At 35.8% G+C, this 20056-nt stretch overlaps 2 protein-coding genes across 5 annotated transcripts in view; both read right to left on the reverse strand.

Moving 5' to 3' along the window:
- The window catches only part of tbc1d23 (TBC1 domain family, member 23), a 45652-nt gene extending 42038 nt beyond the window's left edge, over positions 1 to 3614 (reverse strand). For 3 of the 4 annotated variants that reach the window (XM_062039490.1, XM_062039489.1, XM_062039488.1), the window contains exons 1-3: positions 3488 to 3614; positions 251 to 362; positions 78 to 183 (exon numbers count right to left, since the gene is read on the reverse strand). In XM_062039490.1, the coding sequence (XP_061895474.1) occupies positions 78 to 183; positions 251 to 362; positions 3488 to 3525 (256 nt within the window). In that variant the 5' untranslated portion in view covers positions 3526 to 3614. Of the gene's footprint in view, positions 1 to 77; positions 184 to 250; positions 387 to 3487 lie in introns of all 4 variants that reach the window. The other variant, XM_062039491.1, reaches the window with a different exon arrangement.
- Positions 3615 to 9332: 5718 nt separating this feature from the next.
- tomm70a (translocase of outer mitochondrial membrane 70 homolog A (S. cerevisiae)) overlaps positions 9333 to 20056 on the reverse strand; it is a 36298-nt gene continuing 25574 nt past the window's right edge. The window contains exons 8-13 of the mRNA XM_062038510.1: positions 13039 to 13173; positions 12867 to 12974; positions 12679 to 12795; positions 11265 to 11362; positions 9943 to 10065; positions 9333 to 9878 (exon numbers count right to left, since the gene is read on the reverse strand). Of these exons, the coding sequence (XP_061894494.1) occupies positions 9725 to 9878; positions 9943 to 10065; positions 11265 to 11362; positions 12679 to 12795; positions 12867 to 12974; positions 13039 to 13173 (735 nt within the window). The 3' untranslated portion in view covers positions 9333 to 9724. The remainder of the gene's footprint in view (positions 9879 to 9942; positions 10066 to 11264; positions 11363 to 12678; positions 12796 to 12866; positions 12975 to 13038; positions 13174 to 20056) is intronic.

Below are 20056 nucleotides of genomic sequence, written 5' to 3' on the forward strand. Positions count from 1 at the left end.
TATTATAATTATTAAAATACTTGTGATGCTGAGAGAGCCTGCCAGTGATTAGGACAGCCATGCCTGCATTTGCTCACCAATCAGCTGCTGACTGCGGGTGTGAATGAGCGTCTGTTCTGGTAAGTCCAGGACTCCATCCCAGGGAGAGAGACTGTCTCCTTTGCCGGACACGTTCAGAGCAATCTGGCAACACAACAACAACAACGTTGTGTCACGTCACTGCACGTCCACAGGTGTGTTACTGGCCTACCTTCCACATCTTTGCTCTTTGTCCCACACAATCCTCCTGCACATGGACCACGCCTTTCTCCAGCTCCATGTCAGAACCGCCCGAGTCCAGAGCCTCCGCTAGATCCTGGTCCCTGACGGTGCAAAGGACACTTGGTCTTGAGGGAACAGCAGCAAAAATAAACAACCACTTTGATACATTTTGCACATTAAAGATACTAAAACCAGGTCAAACAATATTTGATAAACACACATCCAAATATGAATGAAGCAGTTTCAAGCATGAAAAATGGCAAAATGAAGTAAAAATATCAACATTACAGTAGAATTGGCCACCAGAAGAGACCAAAACAATCCCACCCTGCTGTTCAGTATCGTGGCCCCTGATTGGCTCAGGCAGCATTGCTAACATTAGCACGCTCACTTTTTTTTTTAGCCAATTTTGCAGCCAAACGCCTTATAACGTCATATAACTTGGTATTTGAGACGTGCTAACTTTTAGCATGCTAGAGTGCTACATTTAAAGTGCTCGCCAATTTTTCCGTTAGCATGCTAACGTTAAAATTTTAGCATGCTAACGTTTTGTTAGCCAAACACTTCAGAGTCATATAGCGTGATACCTGACACTTGTTAGCTGTTAGCATGCTAACTTTTTGTTAGCCAATTCTGTAGTCAAACACTTCAGTCATATAGCGTGATACCTGACACTTGTTAGCTGTTAGCATGCTAACTTTTTGTTAGCCAATTCTGTAGTCAAACACTTCAGTCATATAGCGTGATACCTGACACTTGTTAGCTGTTAGCATGCTAACTTTCTGTTAGCCAATTTTGCAGCCAAACTCTTCAGAGTCATATAGCGTGATACCTGACACTTGTTAGCTGTTAGCATGCTAACTTTTTGTTAGCCGATTTTGCAGCCAAACACCTCAGAGTCAAATAGCGTGATACCTGACACTTGTTAGCTGTTAGAATGCTAACTTTTTGTTAGCCGATTTTGCAGCCAAACACTTCAGAGTCAAATAGCGTGATACCTGACACTTGTTAGCTGTTAGAATGCTAACTTTTTGTTAGCCAATTTTGCAGCCAAACACTTCAGAGTCAAATAGTGTGATACCTGACACGTGTTAACTGTTAGCTTGCTGACTTTTTGTCAGCCAATTTTGCAGCCAAACACTTCAGAGTCAAATAGCGTGATACCTGACACTTGTTAGGTGTTAGCATGCTAACATTAGCATGCTAACATTTTGTTAGCCAATTTTGCAACCAAACACTTCAGAGTCAAATAGCGTGATACCTGACACTTGTTAGCTGTTAGCATACTAACATTAGCATGCTAACGTTTTGATAGCCAATTTTGCAGCCAAACACTTCAGAGTCATATAGCGTGATACCTGACACTTGTTAGCTGTTAGCATGCTAACATTAGCATGCTAACGTTTTGTTAGCCAATTTTGCAGCCAAACACTTCAGAGTCATATAGCGTGATACCTGACACTTGTTAGCTGTTAGCATGCGAGTCCTATAACTTGGTACATGATACATGCTAATTGTTAACATGCTAATTTTACAGCGTAACTCATGCGAGTCCTATAACTCGGTACCTGCCACATGCTAACTGTAAACGTACTAACATTAACATTCAATCATACCAACATTAGCATGGAAAAAATTTTAGGCAAGATTTTCAGCCAAACTACACAAGAGTCATATAAATTGGTACTTGATACATGCTAATTTATTTTTTTTTACAAAATTTTACAGTTTATCTCCTGCGAGTCCTATAACTTGGTATTTGATACATGCTAATTTTTATTTTTTATTTAGAAAATGTTACATCTTAACTCCTGCGAGTCCTATAACTTGGTACTTGATACATGCTAATTTTTTATTTTTTTAAAGAAAATTTTACAGCTTAACTCCTGCGAGTCCTATAACTTGGTACTTGATACATGCTACTTGTTAACTTGCTAACTTTTTTTTCTCAGCTAATTTTACAGCTTAACTCCTGCGAGTGCTATAACTTGGTACCTGACACATGCTAACTGTAAGCGTACTAACATTAACAGTCGATCATACCAACATTAGCATGGAAAAATTTTTAGGCAAGATTTTCAGCCTAACTACACAAGAGTCATATAAATTGGTACTTGATACATGCTAATTTTTTTTTTTTTTTACAAAATTTTACCACTTATCTCCTGCGAGTCCTATAACTTGGTACTTGATACATGCTAATTTTTATTTTTTATTTAGAAAATTTTACAGCTTAACTCCTGCGAGTCCTATAACTTGGTACTTGATACATGCTAATTGTTAACTTTTTTTTTCTTAGCTAATTTTACAGCTTAACTCCTGCGAGTCCTATAACTTGGTACTTGATACATGCTAATTGTTAACTTGCTAACTTTTTTTTCCTTAGCTAATTTTACAGCTTAACTCCTGTGAGTGCTATAACTCGGTACCTGACACATGCTAACTGTAAGCGTACTAACATTAACATTCGATCATACCAACATTAGCATGGAAATTTTTTTTAGGCAGTTTTACAGCCAAAGTCCTGTAAAATACATGCTAACTGGTAACTTGCTAACGTTTTCATTTCATTTTACATGCGTACACTTCCTAATTATATGACTTGGTATTTGACACATTCTAACTTTTAGCATGCTAACATTAGTATTTCAAACGTTGACATGCTAACGTTAGCATTTCAACGTTGAAATGCATTCACACGCAATTTCTCCTAAAATGACATATTCTAGTTTTTTGTACGTATTGTTCTAATGCGGAATGTGCTTACATTGTCATTAGACAGTGTCGCGGGCCAATAAAGAACGAGCTGAGGGCCACAAATGGCCCCGGGGCCGGAGTTTGGCCACCCCGACCTGAAGCAGACAAATAGCGGAAACAATGAGTAGAAATGTCAGCTATGTGACTTCCAGCCATTGTTAGCATGCTAGCCGGCTGACCTAGCGACGTACAGGACAGTGAATTGTTATAAAGTAATGACACGGACATATTCCTAGTCGCCATTTTCGTCATGTAGTGATGACATCACTGACTATTATCACTAGTTGTGACGTCACTAATACTCGCGATTATCACCCATTAGCTGGCGAAGTGGCGACGAGTACGGGAAACCTCGCTGGAGCGGATTACCGACACAAACTCTTCACGTCCAGCTCCGTTAAAACGCGACAGCTTAAAAAATGTTTATCGGCGTGTCGGACTTTGAGGACAGAATCACAAATTGTCTCACCAAGTGGCCAGTAAAGCTCCCTCCTCAGCTTCCGCCATTGTTGTGTTGACGGAGACACGTCAAACGCCGTCAACGGCCCAAGTCTCGCGAGAGTTGTTACGCTCCGAGGGGCGGGGCTAAGGAAATCTGATTATATATATATATATATATATATATATATATATATATATATATATATATATATATATATATATATATATATATATATATATATATATATATATATATATATAAAAGCATTATTATACAGTACTAGAGACCAAAAGTCTCAATTATGAGATAAGAAGTCGTAATTATGAAATAAAAAGTCGAAGTATGAGATAAAATGTCATAACTATGACATGAAAAATCCATCCATCCATCCATTGAAAATCGTGATTATGTAATATAATAAAATAATTATGAGTAGAAATCATATTTATGAGATAAAATCTCAAAATTATGAGATAAAAGCTTTATGAGATTTTAAAAATCGAAATTAAGAGATAAAAAAATATAGAATTATGAGAAGAAATGTTTTTATTATGAGATAAAAAGTCGTAATTATGAAATAAAATGTCGAGTTATGAGATAAAAAGTCCTAATTATGACATGAAAAATCATGATAATGTAATATAATGAAATAATTATATGAGTAAAAATCATAATTATGAGATAAAATGTGAAAATTATAAGAAAAAAAGTCTTATGAGATTTTAAAAAATCGAAATTACGAGATTAAAAAAATGTAATTATGAGAAAAAAAATTATAATTATGAGATAAGAAGTCGTAACTATGAAAAATGTTGAGTTATGAGATAAAAAGTCCTAATTATGACATGTAAAATCATGATTATGTAATAAAAAGTCACAATATACATGTATATATTTATTTATTTATCATTTATATATGTATACAAAAATATGAGTACAATTCATAATTATGAAATAAAATGTCCAAATTATGACATAAAAAATCCTAATTGTGAGATTTAAAAAATGGAAATTACGAGATTAAAAAATATAATTATGAGAATAAAAATCATAATTATGAGATAAGAAGTCGTAATTATGAAATAAAAAGTCGAGTTTTGAGATAAAAAAAAGTCCTAATTATGACATGAAAAATCATAATTACGTAATAAAAAGTCACAATATATATACAAAAATATGAGTACAATTCATAATTATGAGATGAAATGTCAAAATTATGACATAAAAAGTCTTATTTATGAGATTTTAACAAATCTAAATTGTGAGATTAAAAAAATATGATTATGAGAAGAAAAATCATAATTATGAGATAAGAAGTTTTATTTATGAAATTAAAAGTCGAGTTATGAGATAAAAAAGTCATAATTATGACATGAAAAATCATGATAATGTAATATAATGAAATAATTATATGAGTAAAAATCATAATTATGAGATACAATGTGAAAATTATAAGAAAAAAAGTCTTATGAGATTTAAAAAATCGAAATTACGAGATTAAAAAAATGTAATTATGAGAAAAAAATTATAATTATGAGATAAGAAGTCGTAACTATGAAAAATGTCGAGTTATGAGATAAAAAGTCCTAATTATGACATGAAAAATCATGATTATGTAATAAAAAGTCACAATATATATGTATATATTTATTAATTTATCATTTATATATGTATACAAAAATATGAGTACAATTCATAATTATGAGATAAAATGTCCAAATTATGACATAAAAAATCCTAATTGTGAGATTTAAAAAATGGAAATTACGAGATTAAAAAATATAATTATGAAAATAAAAATCATAATTATGAGATAGAAGTCGTAATTATGAAATAAAAAGTCGAGTTATGAGATAAAAAAAAGTCCGAGTTATGACATGAAAAATCATAATTACGTAATAAAAAGTCACAATATATATACAAAAATATGAGTACAATTCATAATTATGAGATGAAATGTCAAAATTATGACATAAAAAGTCTTATTTATGAGATTTTAACAAATCTAAATTGTGAGATTAAAAAAATATGATTATGAGAAGAGAAATCATAATTATGAGATAAGAAGTTTTAATTATGAAATTAAAAGTCGAGTTATGAGATAAAAAAGTCATAATTATGACATGAAAAATCATGATAATGTAATATAATGAAATAATTATATGAGTAAAAATCATAATTATGAGATACAATGTGAAAATTATAAGAAAAAAAGTCTTATGAGATTTAAAAAATCGAAATTACGAGATTAAAAAAATGTAATTATGAGAAAAAAAAATTATAATTATGAGATAACAAGTCGTAACTATGAAAAATGTCGAGTTATGAGATAAAAAGTCCTAATTATGACATGAAAAATCATGATTATGTGATAAAAAGTCACAATATATATGTATACAAAAATATGAGTACAATTCATAATTATGAGATAAAATGTCCAAATTATGACATAAAAAATCCTAATTGTGAGATTTAAAAAATGGAAATTACGAGATTAAAAAATATAATTATGAGAATAAAAATCATAATTATGAGATAAGAAGTCGTAATTATGAAATAAAAAGTCGAGTTATGAGATTAAAAAAAAGTCCTAATTATGACATGAAAAATCATAATTACGTAATAAATTGTCACTATATATATACAAAAATATGAGTACAATTCATAATTATGAGATAAAATGTCAAAATTATGAGATAAAAAGTCTTATTTATGAGATTTTAACAAATCTAAATTATGAGATTAAAAAAATATGATTATGAGAAGAAAAATCATAATTATGAGATAAGAAGTTTTAATTATGAAATTAAAAGTCGAGAAAAATCATGATAATGTAATATAATGAAATCATTATATGAGTAAAAATCATAATTATGAGATAAAATGTGAAAATTATAAGAAAAAAAGTCTTATGAGATTTTAAAAATCGAAACCCCGCGACCCCAAAAGGGACAAGCGGTAGAAAATGGATGGATGGATGGAAATGACAAGATTAAAACAATACAATTATGAGAAGAAAAATTATAATTATGAGATAAAAGTCGTAATTATGAAAAATGTCGAGTTATGAGATAAAAAGTCCTAATTATGACATGAAAAATCATGATTATGTAATAAAAAGTCACAATATATATATATACAAAAATATGAGTACAATTCATAATTATGAGATAAAATGTCCAAATTATGACATAAAAAGTCTTAATTATGAGATTAAAAAAATATATAATTATGAGAAGAAAATCATAATTATGAGATAAGAAGTAGATTCCATCCATCCATTTTCTACCGCTTGTCCCTTTCGGGGTCGCAGGGGGTGCTGGAGCCTATCTCAGCTGCATTTGGGCGGAAGAGAAGAAAAGAGAAGAAAAATCACAATTATGAGATAAGAAGTCGTAATTATGAAATAAAAAGTCAAGTAAAAAAAAAAAAGGCATAATTAGAACATGAAAAATAATGATAATATATTATAATAATTATATGAGTAAAAATCATAATTATGAGAAAAAATTATGAAATACAAAAATATAATTATGAGAAGGGAAATTATAATTATGAGATAAGAAGTCGTAATTTAAAAAAATGTCGAGTTATGAGATAAAAACTCCTAATTATGACATGAAAAATCATAATTACGTAATAAAAAGTCACAATATATATACAAAAATATGAGTAAAATGCATAATTATGAGATAAAATGTCAAAATTATGAGATAAAAAGTCTTAATTATGAGATTTTAAAAATGGAAATTACGAGATAATCCCGGGCTCGGGATCTTTCTGTGTGGAGTTTGCATGTTCTCCCCGTGACTGCGTGGGTTCCCTCCGGGTACTCCGGCTTCCTCCCACCTCCAAAGACATGCACCTGGGGATAGGCCCCTCCCACCTCCAAAGACATGCACCTGGGGATAGGCCCCTCCCACCTCCAAAGACATGCACCTGGGGATAGGCTGATTGGCAACACTAAATTGGCCCTAGTGTGTGAATGTTGTCTGTCTATCTGTGTTGGCCCTGTGATGAGGTGGCGACTTGTCCAGGGTGTACCCCGCCTTCCGCCCGATTGTAGCTGAAATAGGCTCCAGCGCCCCCCGCGACCCCAAAGGGAATAAGCGGTAGAAAATGGATGGATGGATGGAAAATATAATTATGGGAAGATAAATCATAAGTATGAGATAAGAAATAAAAAGTTGAGTTATGAGATAAAAAAAAGTCCTAATTTTGACATGACAAATCACAATTATGTAATAAAAAGTAATTATAAATATGTGTACAAAAATATGAGTAAAATTCATATATATGAGATAACGTTTAAAATTATGCAATTAAAAAGTCAAAATTACGGGATAAAAAATTACAATTATGAGACGAAAAACCATAATTCACACAAATCACTCAGAAAACTGCTTTGAAGACTGCAATCACACTTCAACACATCATCAATGTATATATATACCTGTATATATGTATATATAATGTATATATATATATATATATATATATATATATATATATATATATATATATATATATATATTCGGTTAAATATGTTGCTCATATATTGGATCATTTATATATATATATATATATATATATATATATATATATATATATATATATATATATATATATATATATATATAATAATTTCGCCACACCTGGTGTGTGTGACACTCATTGGCACTTTAACTTTATATATATATATATATATATATATATATGTTAAATATACTGGATAATTATTTATATATATATATTCTGTTAATTACGTTGCTCATATATTGGATCAATATACTGTATATACATGTATATATATATTCTGTTAAATATTTATATATATGTATAATTATTACATATATATTAAGTATATATATATATATATATATATATATATATATATATATATATATATATTATCCAATACTATATATGAGCAAGATATTTAACAGAATATATGTATAAATATAATTATCCAATATATGAGCAACGTAATTGACAGTATATATATATATATATATATAAATTATCCTATATTTAAGCAACATAATATTTAACATGATGTATATAAATATATATATGTAAATAAATGATCCAATATATAAGCAACATAATATCTAACAGGATATATATATAAAACATGATGCAATACATAAGCAATGTAATATTTAACAGAATATATAAGTATATATATTCTGTTAAAATATGTTGCTCATATGAGCAACATATTATATTCTGTTAAATATTATGTATATATATATATATTCTGTTAAACATGTTGCTCATATATTGGATAATTTATAAATATATGTATAATTATTACTTTATATATATGTATATATATATAAACACAAATATTTATATATATATATATATATATATATATATGTATAAATGATTCAATATGAGCAACGTAATTAACAGAATATATATATATATATATATATATATATATAAACTATCCAATATATAAGCAACATATTTAACATATATAAATGATCTTATAAGCAAGGTAATTTTTACCAGAATATAAAAACAGGATTTATATAATAAATATATTTATATATAACATTTTATGTAAAAAAAAAAAAATGTTGACAGAATTCAAATGCAATACAATTCAGTGTCAGAAAAAGCTTTCGTAATAAAAAAAAAAAAAAGTAGCTTCCATAAGTTTTTGATTTTTCTACCCTGAATTTTTAAACGTTGTAAAAATTGTCTGCATAATACGACGTGAAAAACTTCAGCTGGCAAAAGTCCACAAGTTTTTATGTGAATATTTGTGACACTGAATGTTACCACGAACAAACATTGCTCTGGTCTTAACACATGTTGCTCACACATTGTTATTGTCTTGTGCAGTAAAGACAGCAAGCAGTGCAACACAAGAACTTTATTGGGGTGGAAAGTGGCTTTGGTCAGCAAAGATGAAGAGTGCTTCTCTGTACAAGATCATGACTCATTTCTCAGCAAACAAAAATAGAATCAACTGTACAATAGAAGGGAGACTATTCTTCTTCAGGTCAAAGGTCGGTGCACGGACATCCAGAACATGCTGCACAGAACGTATTAAAAAAGTAGATAAAACAGGCAAAGTAAAGTAAAAAAAAAAAACATTTGCTAGTGAACTTTTATCCAATCAACTTTGACATGTTTGTGAGAAGTGCATCCAAAGAAAAAAAATAAAATAAAAAAAGAAGAGTCTGCATTCCAAAGCCTTGGAAAGGGAAGAGAAACAATGCAGCGAACAGTTCAAGGTGGGCTGGGACGTCACAGCGTCGGCGGCTTGAGGCCGTACTTCCTGGCCACCTCGGTCTGGGCGTAGGCCGCGTCGCACAGAGAGTACAGGTGGGCCATCTCCATCTCGGACTTGGCCAGGTTGATGGACTTGTTGAACATCTCGATGGCTTTGTCCAGGTTGCCCCTGGAAGGAAGTCGCTCGGGGTCACACACACACGCACACACACGGTCAGGTGGTTCAAGCCTACCTTTGGACTTCGATGGTTCCCATGGTCTCGTAGGCAAAGTCACATTTGTTGTCAATCTCGATGGCCTTGCTGATCAGGTCCAGACCCAAGTCCAGGTCTTGCTTCCACTGCAGCTGTAATAATCTGCACAAACACAACTTTTCTTTCAAAAGTGTCCGATACGGCTGAAAACTGTATCGCGATATCAGTGTATCATATCGATAATTGTTGATATTTTTATGACCTGTGGAAAATAAAGAGCAGGATATAAATATTTTCATGTAAATGTAACTTCCTGGGATTGTAATCCCTCAGCTTGTGTGCTTAGCTGTTGTGTAGCTGCGAGCAGCCTATAGCCTAGCACAGGGGTCGGCAACCCAAAATGTTGAAAGAGCCATATTGGACCAAAAATACAAAAACAAATATGTCTGGAGCCGCAAAAAATTAAAAGCCATATTACATGTGTCATGAGATATACATTTAATTAAGAGGACTTAAAGGAAACTAAATGAGCTCAAATATAGCTACAAATGAGGCATAATGATGCAATATGTACATATCGCTAGCCTAAATAGCATGTTAGCATCGATTAGCTTGCAGTCATGCAGTGACCAAATATGTCTGATTAGCACTCCACACAAGTCAATAACATCAACAAAACTCACCTTTGTGTATTCACGCACGACGTTAAAAGTGTGGTGGACAAAATGAGACAGAAAAAGAAGTGGCATAAAACACGTCCTAGAAAGTCGGAGAAAGTTATACATGTAAACAAACTATACGGTGAGTTCAAGGACCGCCAAAATTAGTAGTACAAAACGGCGCTCGCCAAATACTCGAATCAGTAAAGCATGTTTAATACAAACAGTGTGCTTTATAACAATTAGGGAGGTTTGTGTCATGTTTTTCCTCCTAGAGAAACCATACTAAAACAAAAAAATAGATTTTTTTCCCCCTCATTACATTCTTCATACATTTTTGAAAAATCTCCAGAGAGCCACTAGGGCGGCGCTAAAGAGCCGCATGCGGCTCTAGAGCCGCGGGTTGCCGACCCCCGGCCTAGCATGTTAACCTATTGGCTATGACAGATGAAAATAGCAACCTTGCATAACATTTGCATGTTAAGTGGAGCTTCTGCCATCTTGCAGAGTTAACTCCACCAGACAGGTTGCCTACAGCCACAGCTGTTAATGTTTCTTGAGCGGACACTAATTGGAGATTGTTTTCTTAAATAGACTATAGGAGTCTAATAACTCAATCATTGTCATTTTGTGTGTGCTGTGCTGGTGTACCTAATGAAGTGTCCTGTGCCTCAGCGTTGCTAGGATACCAGTCTTACTCACCCCTTGTGCACGTAAGTCGTGGCGTTGTCTGGCTCCAGCTCGATGCACTTGTCGTACATCTCGTCTGCCTTTCCAAACTGCTGCTGATCCGTCAGAGCCTGCAGAGAAGAAGTTTATTCCATGACATCGCCAGTATGACGCAACATGAGGCGAGTAGGAGCGTGTATGACGCAACATGAGGCGAGTAGGAGCGTGTATGATGCAACGTGAGGAGAGTAGGAACGTGTATGACGCAATATGAGGCGAGTAGGAGCGTGTATGACGCAACATGAGGCGAGTAGGAGCGTGTATGATGCAACGTGAGGAGAGTAGGAACGTGTATGACGCAACATGAGGCGAGTAGGAGCGTGTATGACGCAACATGAGGCGAGTAGGAGCGTGTATGACGCAACATGAGGCGAGTAGGAGCGTGTATGATGCAACGTGAGGAGAGTAGGAGCGTGTATGACGCAACATGAGGCGAGTAGGAGCGTGTATGACGCAACATGAGGCGAGTAGGAGCGTGTACGATGCAACATGAGGCGAGTAGGAGCGTGTATGATGCAACATGAGGCGAGTAGGAGCGTGTATGATGCAACATGAGGCGAGTAGGAGCGTGTACGACGCAACATGAGGCGAGTAGGAGCGTGTATGATGCAACATGAGGCGAGTAGGAGCGTGTACGACGCAACATGAGGCGAGTAGGAGCGTGTATGATGCAACATGAGGCGAGTAGGAGCGTGTATGACGCAACATGAGGCGAGTAGGAGCGTGTATGATGCAACATGAGGCGAGGAGGAGGAGCGTGTATGACGCAACATGAGGCGAGTAGGAGCGTGTACGACGCAACATGAGGCGAGTAGGAGCGTGTATGACGCAACATGAGGCGAGTAGGAGCGTGTATGATGCAACATGAGGCGAGTAGGAGCGTGTATGATGCAACATGAGGCGAGTAGGAGCGTGTATGATGCAACATGAGGCGAGTAGGAGCGTGTATGATGCAACATGAGGCGATTAGGAGCGTGTATGATGCAACATGAGGCGAGTAGAAGCGCGTATGATGCAACATGAGGCGATTAGGAGCGTGTATGATGCAACATGAGGCGAGTAGGAGCGTGTATGATGCAACATGAGGCGAGTAGGAGCGTGTATGATGCAACATGAGGCGATTAGGAGCGTGTATGATGCAACATGAGGCGAGTAGGAGCGTGTATGATGCAACATGAGGCGATTAGGAGCGTGTATGATGCAACATGAGGCGAGTAGGAGCGTGTATGATGCAACATGAGGCGATTAGGAGCGTGTATGATGCAACATGAGGCGAGTAGAAGCGCGTATGATGCAACATGAGGCGATTAGGAGCGTGTATGATGCAACATGAGGCGAGTAGGAGCGTGTATGATGCAACATGAGGCGATTAGGAGCGTGTACCCACCTGAGCGTAGAGCGCGTAGCCCTCAGCACACCTGGGGAACCTTCTGATCACGTCCTCGAAGCCGTCCATGGCGATCTGGACTTGTGAGGGGTTGTTGCCGGTGTATGCTTGTCTGTACTGAACAGCAACGCTCGTGTCATCGCTGGGAAAGGAGGCGGGATTAAGAGTGGCGGCGGAGGCGGACTTACCAGAGCGAAACACTTCTGGGCCTGGGCGAGAGCCGAGTCGGGCCTCAGCAGGATGCACTCGTCAAAGTCGCCCACCGCCTCGTCCACCTGGTCCAGCAGGATCTTCAGCTGAGGAGACAAGGGCGCGGTGAGAGCTTGGCCACGCCCACCTGCCCCTCCGGGCTCCTCCTACCTGCCCCCTGTGGTGGTACACGTCGGGGTTGCGGGTGTCGATCTCGGCCGCCATGTTGAAGTCCTGCGTGGAGAGCTGCGGCTGCTGCTGCTGCATGTACATGCTGCCCCGCTTGATGAGGGCGTTGGCTCGCAGCTGCAGACCGGGGACACAAAGGCCTTGAGACCATGACAACAGGTGGCGCTATAACCCCTAATCAAACACTCAAATGTATCGGCAGGGGTGTCCAAAGTTTTGAATGGTAGCATTCTAATGCTGGCGTGATAGCTTTTTAAAAAAACTAAACATTTTGCTAGTTTACATCTCAGTCAAATATTGTTACTTGACGAATGCTACTTGTTAGCATGCTAACGCTAGTAGGCTACCTTTTTTAGGCTCATTGTAAAAGGTATAAACCAGTGTCATTGTTAGAATAATTGTAAGTTGTCACAAAAAACTTTGTGTTGAACTGAGTTCCAGGCAAGAAGACAAAAGCCGTCTCTGAAACCTACCAAGAGTAAGGTTCGTAAAACTCCACTGTGTAGGGGGAAAGCAAGATGAAGGTGTTCCTGTGTTCTTTTATGTATGGTAATCAACAGAAAGATATTGTTCTAATCCAAGGACTTCAAAGCGGAGAGATGACAGGATCTGCCCAATTTCCAGACGACCTCTTTTTGAAGTATTTTATGGACCTCTTTTTGAACTGACCTTTTCTGTGAATTGTTTACGACCTTTGTCCTTTGGAAACAGTGGTGGCCATGTGGCAGGGTCCAAAATAAAAGAAGGAGTCATGCAATCTTTTGGCAGAGCGTGCTGGAGGTTGTACAAGGGTACGGTGTGTCCAGGCGTTTCTCCTCAAATGAGTCCAAATTGAATTCTGTCTCTGTTTAATTATTTGCCTTTTGTCTTGTTTAATAGATGTCATCAGTCATATTGATACTTGACGTATGCTGACGTTAGCATATATTTTGGTACTTGACACATGGTATTTTTATAATTTTAAAGGCCTACTGAAAGCCACTACTACCGACCACGCAGTCTGATAGTTTATATATCAATGATGAAATCTTAACATTGCAACACATGCCAATACGGCCGGGTTAACTTATAAAGAGCAATTTTAAATTTCCCGCCACACTTCCGGTTGAAAACGTCTATACATATGATCACGTATGAGCGTGACGTCAATGGTTGATACGGAAGTATTTGGACACATTGAATCCAATACAAAAAAGCTCTGTTTTCATCCCAAAATTCCACAGTATTCTCGACATCTGTGTTGGTGAATCTTTTGCAATTTGTTTAATGAACAATGGAGACTGCAAAGAAGAAAGCTGTAGGTGCGATCGGTGTATTAGCGGCGGACTACAGCAACACAACCAGGAGGACTTTGAGGTGGATAGCAGACGCGCTACCGTGAGTACAGCTTTGGCTTCAAAACATTTGATCGCTTGCCCGTACGTGCGTGTCGCTATGTGCATGTCACGTACGTAACTTTGGGGAAATATATGTTTCTTGCCGACTCTGATGGCGGCCGGGGTGTCGTCGAAAGCTACAACACCCGCCGCCGCCCCGTAGCTAAGTTAGCTTCAATGGCGTCGTTAGCAACAGCATTGTTAAGCTTCGCAAAGCTGGAAATTATTAACCGTGTATTTACATGTCCATGGTTTAATAGTATTGTTGATCTTCTGTCTATCCTTCCAGTCAGGGATTTATTTATTTTGTTTCTATCTGCATTTGAGCCCGAAGCTATCACGTTAGCTCCGTAGCTAAAGAGCTTCACCGATGTATTGTCGTGGAGATAAAAGTCACTGTGAATGTCCATTTCGCGTTCTCGACTCTCATTTTCAAGAGGATATAGTATCCCAGGTGGTTTAAAATACAAATCCGTGATCCACAATAGAAAAAGGAGAAAGTGTGGAATCCAATGAACCCTTGTACCTAAGTTACGGTCAGAGCGAAAAAAGATACGTCCTGCACTGCCTCTCTCTGGTCCTTCACTCTCACTTTCCTCATCCACGAATCTTTCATCCTCGCTCAAATTAATGGGGTAATCGTCACTTTCTCGGTCCGAATCTCTCTCGCTGCATTGTAAACAATGGGGAAATGTGAGGAGTCCTTCCTCATGTGACGTCACGCTACTTCCGGTACAGGCAAGGCTTTTTTTTTATATCAGCGACCAAAAGTTGCGAACTTTATCGTCATTGTTCTATACTAAATCCTTTCAGCAAAAATATGGCAATATCGCGAAATGATGAAGTATGACACATAGAATGGATCTGCTATCCCCGTTTAAATAAAAAAATTTCATTTCAGTAGGCCTTTAACATACCGTATTTCCTTGAATTGGCGCAGGGAATATAGTATTCGCACGTCTAGAATTACTGCCGGGTCAAACTCGTTTCTCAAAATAATTAACGCATGCTTGGCCTTATCGCCGGTTTATTATTGAAGCTGGATCAAATTCGTTTCGCAAAATATTAATTTTATTATCGCATGTCTGTAATTTTCGCCGGGTCAAACTCGTTTCGCAAAATATTTAGCATATGGCTAGAACTTCCACCGGGTCAAATTCGTTACGTCACGAGTGACGCGTCTGTCCTCATTTTCAAAATGGAGGAAACTGCTTTCAGTAGTTTACAATCGCACAAAGGAAAAAAGATAAAGAGCTTTTCAGTAGGATTTAAGGTCCAAGCTATTGAATACCTGTACAGTATGCTAAAGAGAACAGTAAGCAGCTATGTTTTATTAATATACCGTAGCTGCGTGTGTGAAATACTGTATAAGTCATTAAATGACTCCCGCCTCCTGGTGGTAGAGGGCGCTGCCGCGCTAGTGATCCTTCTTGCGACTTCCGGTACTGCAGAAGAAGTGAACACACGCAGCAAGAGATTTTTTTTTCTGTCCTCTGCCTGAACTTTTAAAATGGAGGATTACATACATAAAATAAAACAGTTTTCTAAACTGGACTTTCAATCGAAGCAGGAGGTAATAATTAAAGGAATATCTCCATCGAAACAGAGACTTTTAAAACTGAAGAAAGAAAATAAGGAAGACTTCTATAAACAAGTTATCGATGCTTTTGGTCAGAAGGAGCTGCAAATGGACTCCATTTATAAGTACAGGTAAGACCATAATAACGTTTTTTTTAATTAAATGTGCTTTTCATGATGGTATGCTTACATCACACTCAAAGCGCACGCCTAAATTTTATGGATTCCTTTTGGTAAACGCCGGAGTGAGAAGAGGTTTTAAAATAATTACCGCATGCACGGCCATCCCGCCGGTTTCCGGTAAACGCAGGTGTGACAGGAGGTTTTAAATTAATTAACGCCCCTGCGGCTATTCAAGGAAATACGGTACTAACGTTCAGAGGTGTGGACTCGAGTCACATGACTTGGACTCAAATCATGAATTTAATGACTTTAGACTCGACTTGACAAAATGTAAAGAGACTTGCAACTCGACTTAGACTTTAACATCAATGACTTGTGACTTCACTTGGACTTGAGCCTTTTGACTTGACAAGACTTGCTACTTTCCCCAAAACCCAAAGATTAAAAAGTTATTCAGGAGCGCTCCGTATCTTTCATTGTGTACGTGTGTGTCTGTCAGCGTGTGTGCTGCCTGTCAGTACAACATCCAATCAAATTACATCCACTTTGTTTTCATCCCACAGCATTCATCCAATCAAATTGCAGGACAACCAACGAAGAAGAGCTGTCAAACAACGCGGCAGTGAGAAAAAATGATACCAAAGATAGCTTCGTTCGGGTATTAAAACTACGAGTTGGTCAACAAAAAACGAATTGCAGTATGCTAAACATGCGGTTCGAAGATTACAGACGGACAACTTCCAACTTTGTTCGACATTTGAAGTTGCACAAAGAACGTAACGTCAGTCAGCGTTTATTGGCTAAGTAACGTAACTTTTATTTGCTGTGTAGTTAAATCAGTGAGGCTGTAAACTCACTGCCAAAGTTATAACGGGTTGCATGAGGTACCTACACTTAACATTACGTCAGTCAATGTATCACACACGGTAACGTAACCTTAGACGGCGGTCAGCAGCACCGCGTATTTTAGCCACCTACAAATAGACAAACATAGTCAAACAAAGGTCAGTTAAAATGTATACCATATTAAGATACTATATTAACAATGTGTACATATTGCATAGGGCCCTGACATCTAAAAAGTACAACTCTGTTCATTGTTATGTTCATGTATTTGTTATGGTTTTCATGCGTACGCACACATCAACACACATTCAGTATGAGATGAGATAAGGTAAGAACAGGATAGAAACTGCTGTGGAACTATCCATCCATCCATCCATCCATTTTCTACCGCTTGTCCCTTTCGGGGTCGTGGATAATGGTAACACTTTTGTACAAATTAGTACAGTTGCACTTGTTTTTTCAAATGTGTTTATTCTGTAAAGGAATGAGTTAAATGTTTAAAATGACTGGTAATAGTGCTTTTATGAAGTGCAACATCTGCACTATTTTTTTTCCTGCAATTTCAAAGGCACTAGTTTTAATAAATAAATACAGCGTTTTAAAAGGATACACAATCTGTGTAAATATATTAGTCTTTGGTTAAAAGGACTTGAAAGGACTCGAAACTCAAAATGCAGGACTTGACTTGAGACTTTCCAGTCTTGACTTTGGACTTGACTCGGGACTTGCCTGTCTTGACTCGATACTTGAGGGCAAAGACTTGAGACTTATGACTTGCAAAACAATGACTTGGTCCCACCTCTGCTAACGTTAGCATGCTGGCATTTGTAACACATTTTCTAGATATTCATAACAGAATAATTTATTGTGGTTCTTGACACATGGTCATGCTAACATTTTAAACACATTTTTTTTTTAGGTATTTATCACAGAATAATATATTTTGGTTGTTGACACATGGTAATATTAACATTTTAGCATGCTAACATTTTTAACACTTTTTTCAGATAGTCATCGCAGAGTAATATATTTTGGTACTTGATGCGTAGTAATGACATTTTACATGCTAATGTTTTCATTGTAAACCTGAAAGATTTGTGAAAAATGCTGAGTAATATATTTTGGTACTTCACACATGGTATTTTTACCATTTTAACATACTAACGTTAGCATGCTAGCATTTGTAAGACATTTTTTAGGTTTTCTTGGCAGAATAATATATTTTGGTTCTTGACACATGGTCATGGTAACATTTTAGCATGCTAACATTTAAAAAAATTTTTTTAGATAGTCATCGCAGAGTAATATATTTTGCTATGTGATGCGTAGTAATGTTGACATTTTAATATGCTAACGTTAGCATTTTTAACAAAGCCTTCAGGTTTACAATGCAGATCAATATATTTTGGTACTGGACGCATGGTAATGTTATCAGTTTAACATACTAACGTTAGCATGCTAGCATTTGTAAAATTTTCTAGGCATTTATCGCAGAATAATATATTTTGGTTCTTGACACATGGTAACGTTTTCATTTTAGCATGCTAACATTTTTTTAGACATTCATCGCAGAGTACTATAGTTTGGTACTTGATGCGTAGTAATGTTGACATTTTAACATGCTAACCTTGGCATTTTTAACAAATATTTCAGGTTTACAATGCAGAGTAATATATTTTGGTACTTGATGCATGGTAATGTTATAATTTTAACATACTAACGTTAGCATGCTAGCATTTTCAACACTTTCTCAGTTTTACATTGCAGAGTAACATATTTTGGTAAATGACGCATGTTAGCATTCTAGCAATTTAAGCAATTCATCGCAAAGTAATATTTTGGTACTTCACACATGGTAATGTTAACATTTTAGCATGCTAATATTTTTAACAATTTTTTTTATATATTCATCACAGATTAATATATTTTGGCATGTGATGCGTAGTAATGTTGACATTTTAACATGCTAACCTTAGCATTTTTAACAAATATTTCAGGTTTATGCAGATTAATATATTTTGGTACTTGATGCATGGTAATGTTATCATTTTAACATACTAATGTTAGCATGCTAACACATTTTCTAGGTATTCATCGCAGAATAATATATTTTGGTTATTTAAACATGGTAATGTTAACATTTTCGCATGCAAACATTTTTTACAAATATTTTAGAAATTCATCGCAGAGTAATATAGTTTGGTACTGATATGTAGTAATGTTAACATTTTAACATGCTAAAGGTAGCATTTTTAACAAATCTTCCAGGTTTACAATGCAGAGTAATATGTTTTGGTACTTGACGCATGGTAATGTTATCATTTTAACATACCAACGTTAGCATACAAGCATTTAACACATTTTTTCAGTTTTACATTGCAGAGTAACATTTTGGTACATGACACATGTTAGCATGCTAGCAATTTAAACACATTTTTTAAGTATTCATCGAAGAGTAATATTTTGGTACTTGATGCATGGTAATGTTAACATTTTAAAATGCGAATGTTAGCATTTAAACCTTTTTTCCCAGGTTTACAATGCAGAGTAATATATTTTGGCACTTGACGCATGCTACAGTTAGTATGGTAACATTAAACATATCTTTTTTAACTCGGGTATACATCTGTCATTTTTGGTATTTCACTAATTCTAACTGTAGGCATGCTATTGTTAGCATAATACTGCTAGCATGTTTCCTTTTGAGCGCTTTTTAAACATTTTTTATTACTTGACGCTATCTGGCATCTTAGTTCAACTTTGGCTCTTCAGCATTCACATCAAATTTCTAACAAAAAAGCATTTTCTCATAAATGTATACAGGTCTTGAAGGTGAAAACAACCAAAACGGCCTTCGATCTTTTGATTAGTCAGTCTGTGGCCCTCACTGGAAAAAGTCTGATCTACAGAGTTTGACATATTGCCCATCGTCAATGAGAAGAATGTTAAACACATCAATGACCTTGATCAACGATAAGTTGTTCTGCGCTCCTGTTTCCATGCTAGTGTTGTATCGAGCATCCAAATAGCGCACTCACTTGCTTCAAGATGCAAATAGTAATGTTGATCTATTACTA

Source organism: Entelurus aequoreus, linkage group LG27 (genome assembly GCF_033978785.1).
Source record: "Entelurus aequoreus isolate RoL-2023_Sb linkage group LG27, RoL_Eaeq_v1.1, whole genome shotgun sequence".
In the NCBI taxonomy this organism is placed as follows: Eukaryota; Metazoa; Chordata; class Actinopteri; order Syngnathiformes; family Syngnathidae; genus Entelurus; species Entelurus aequoreus.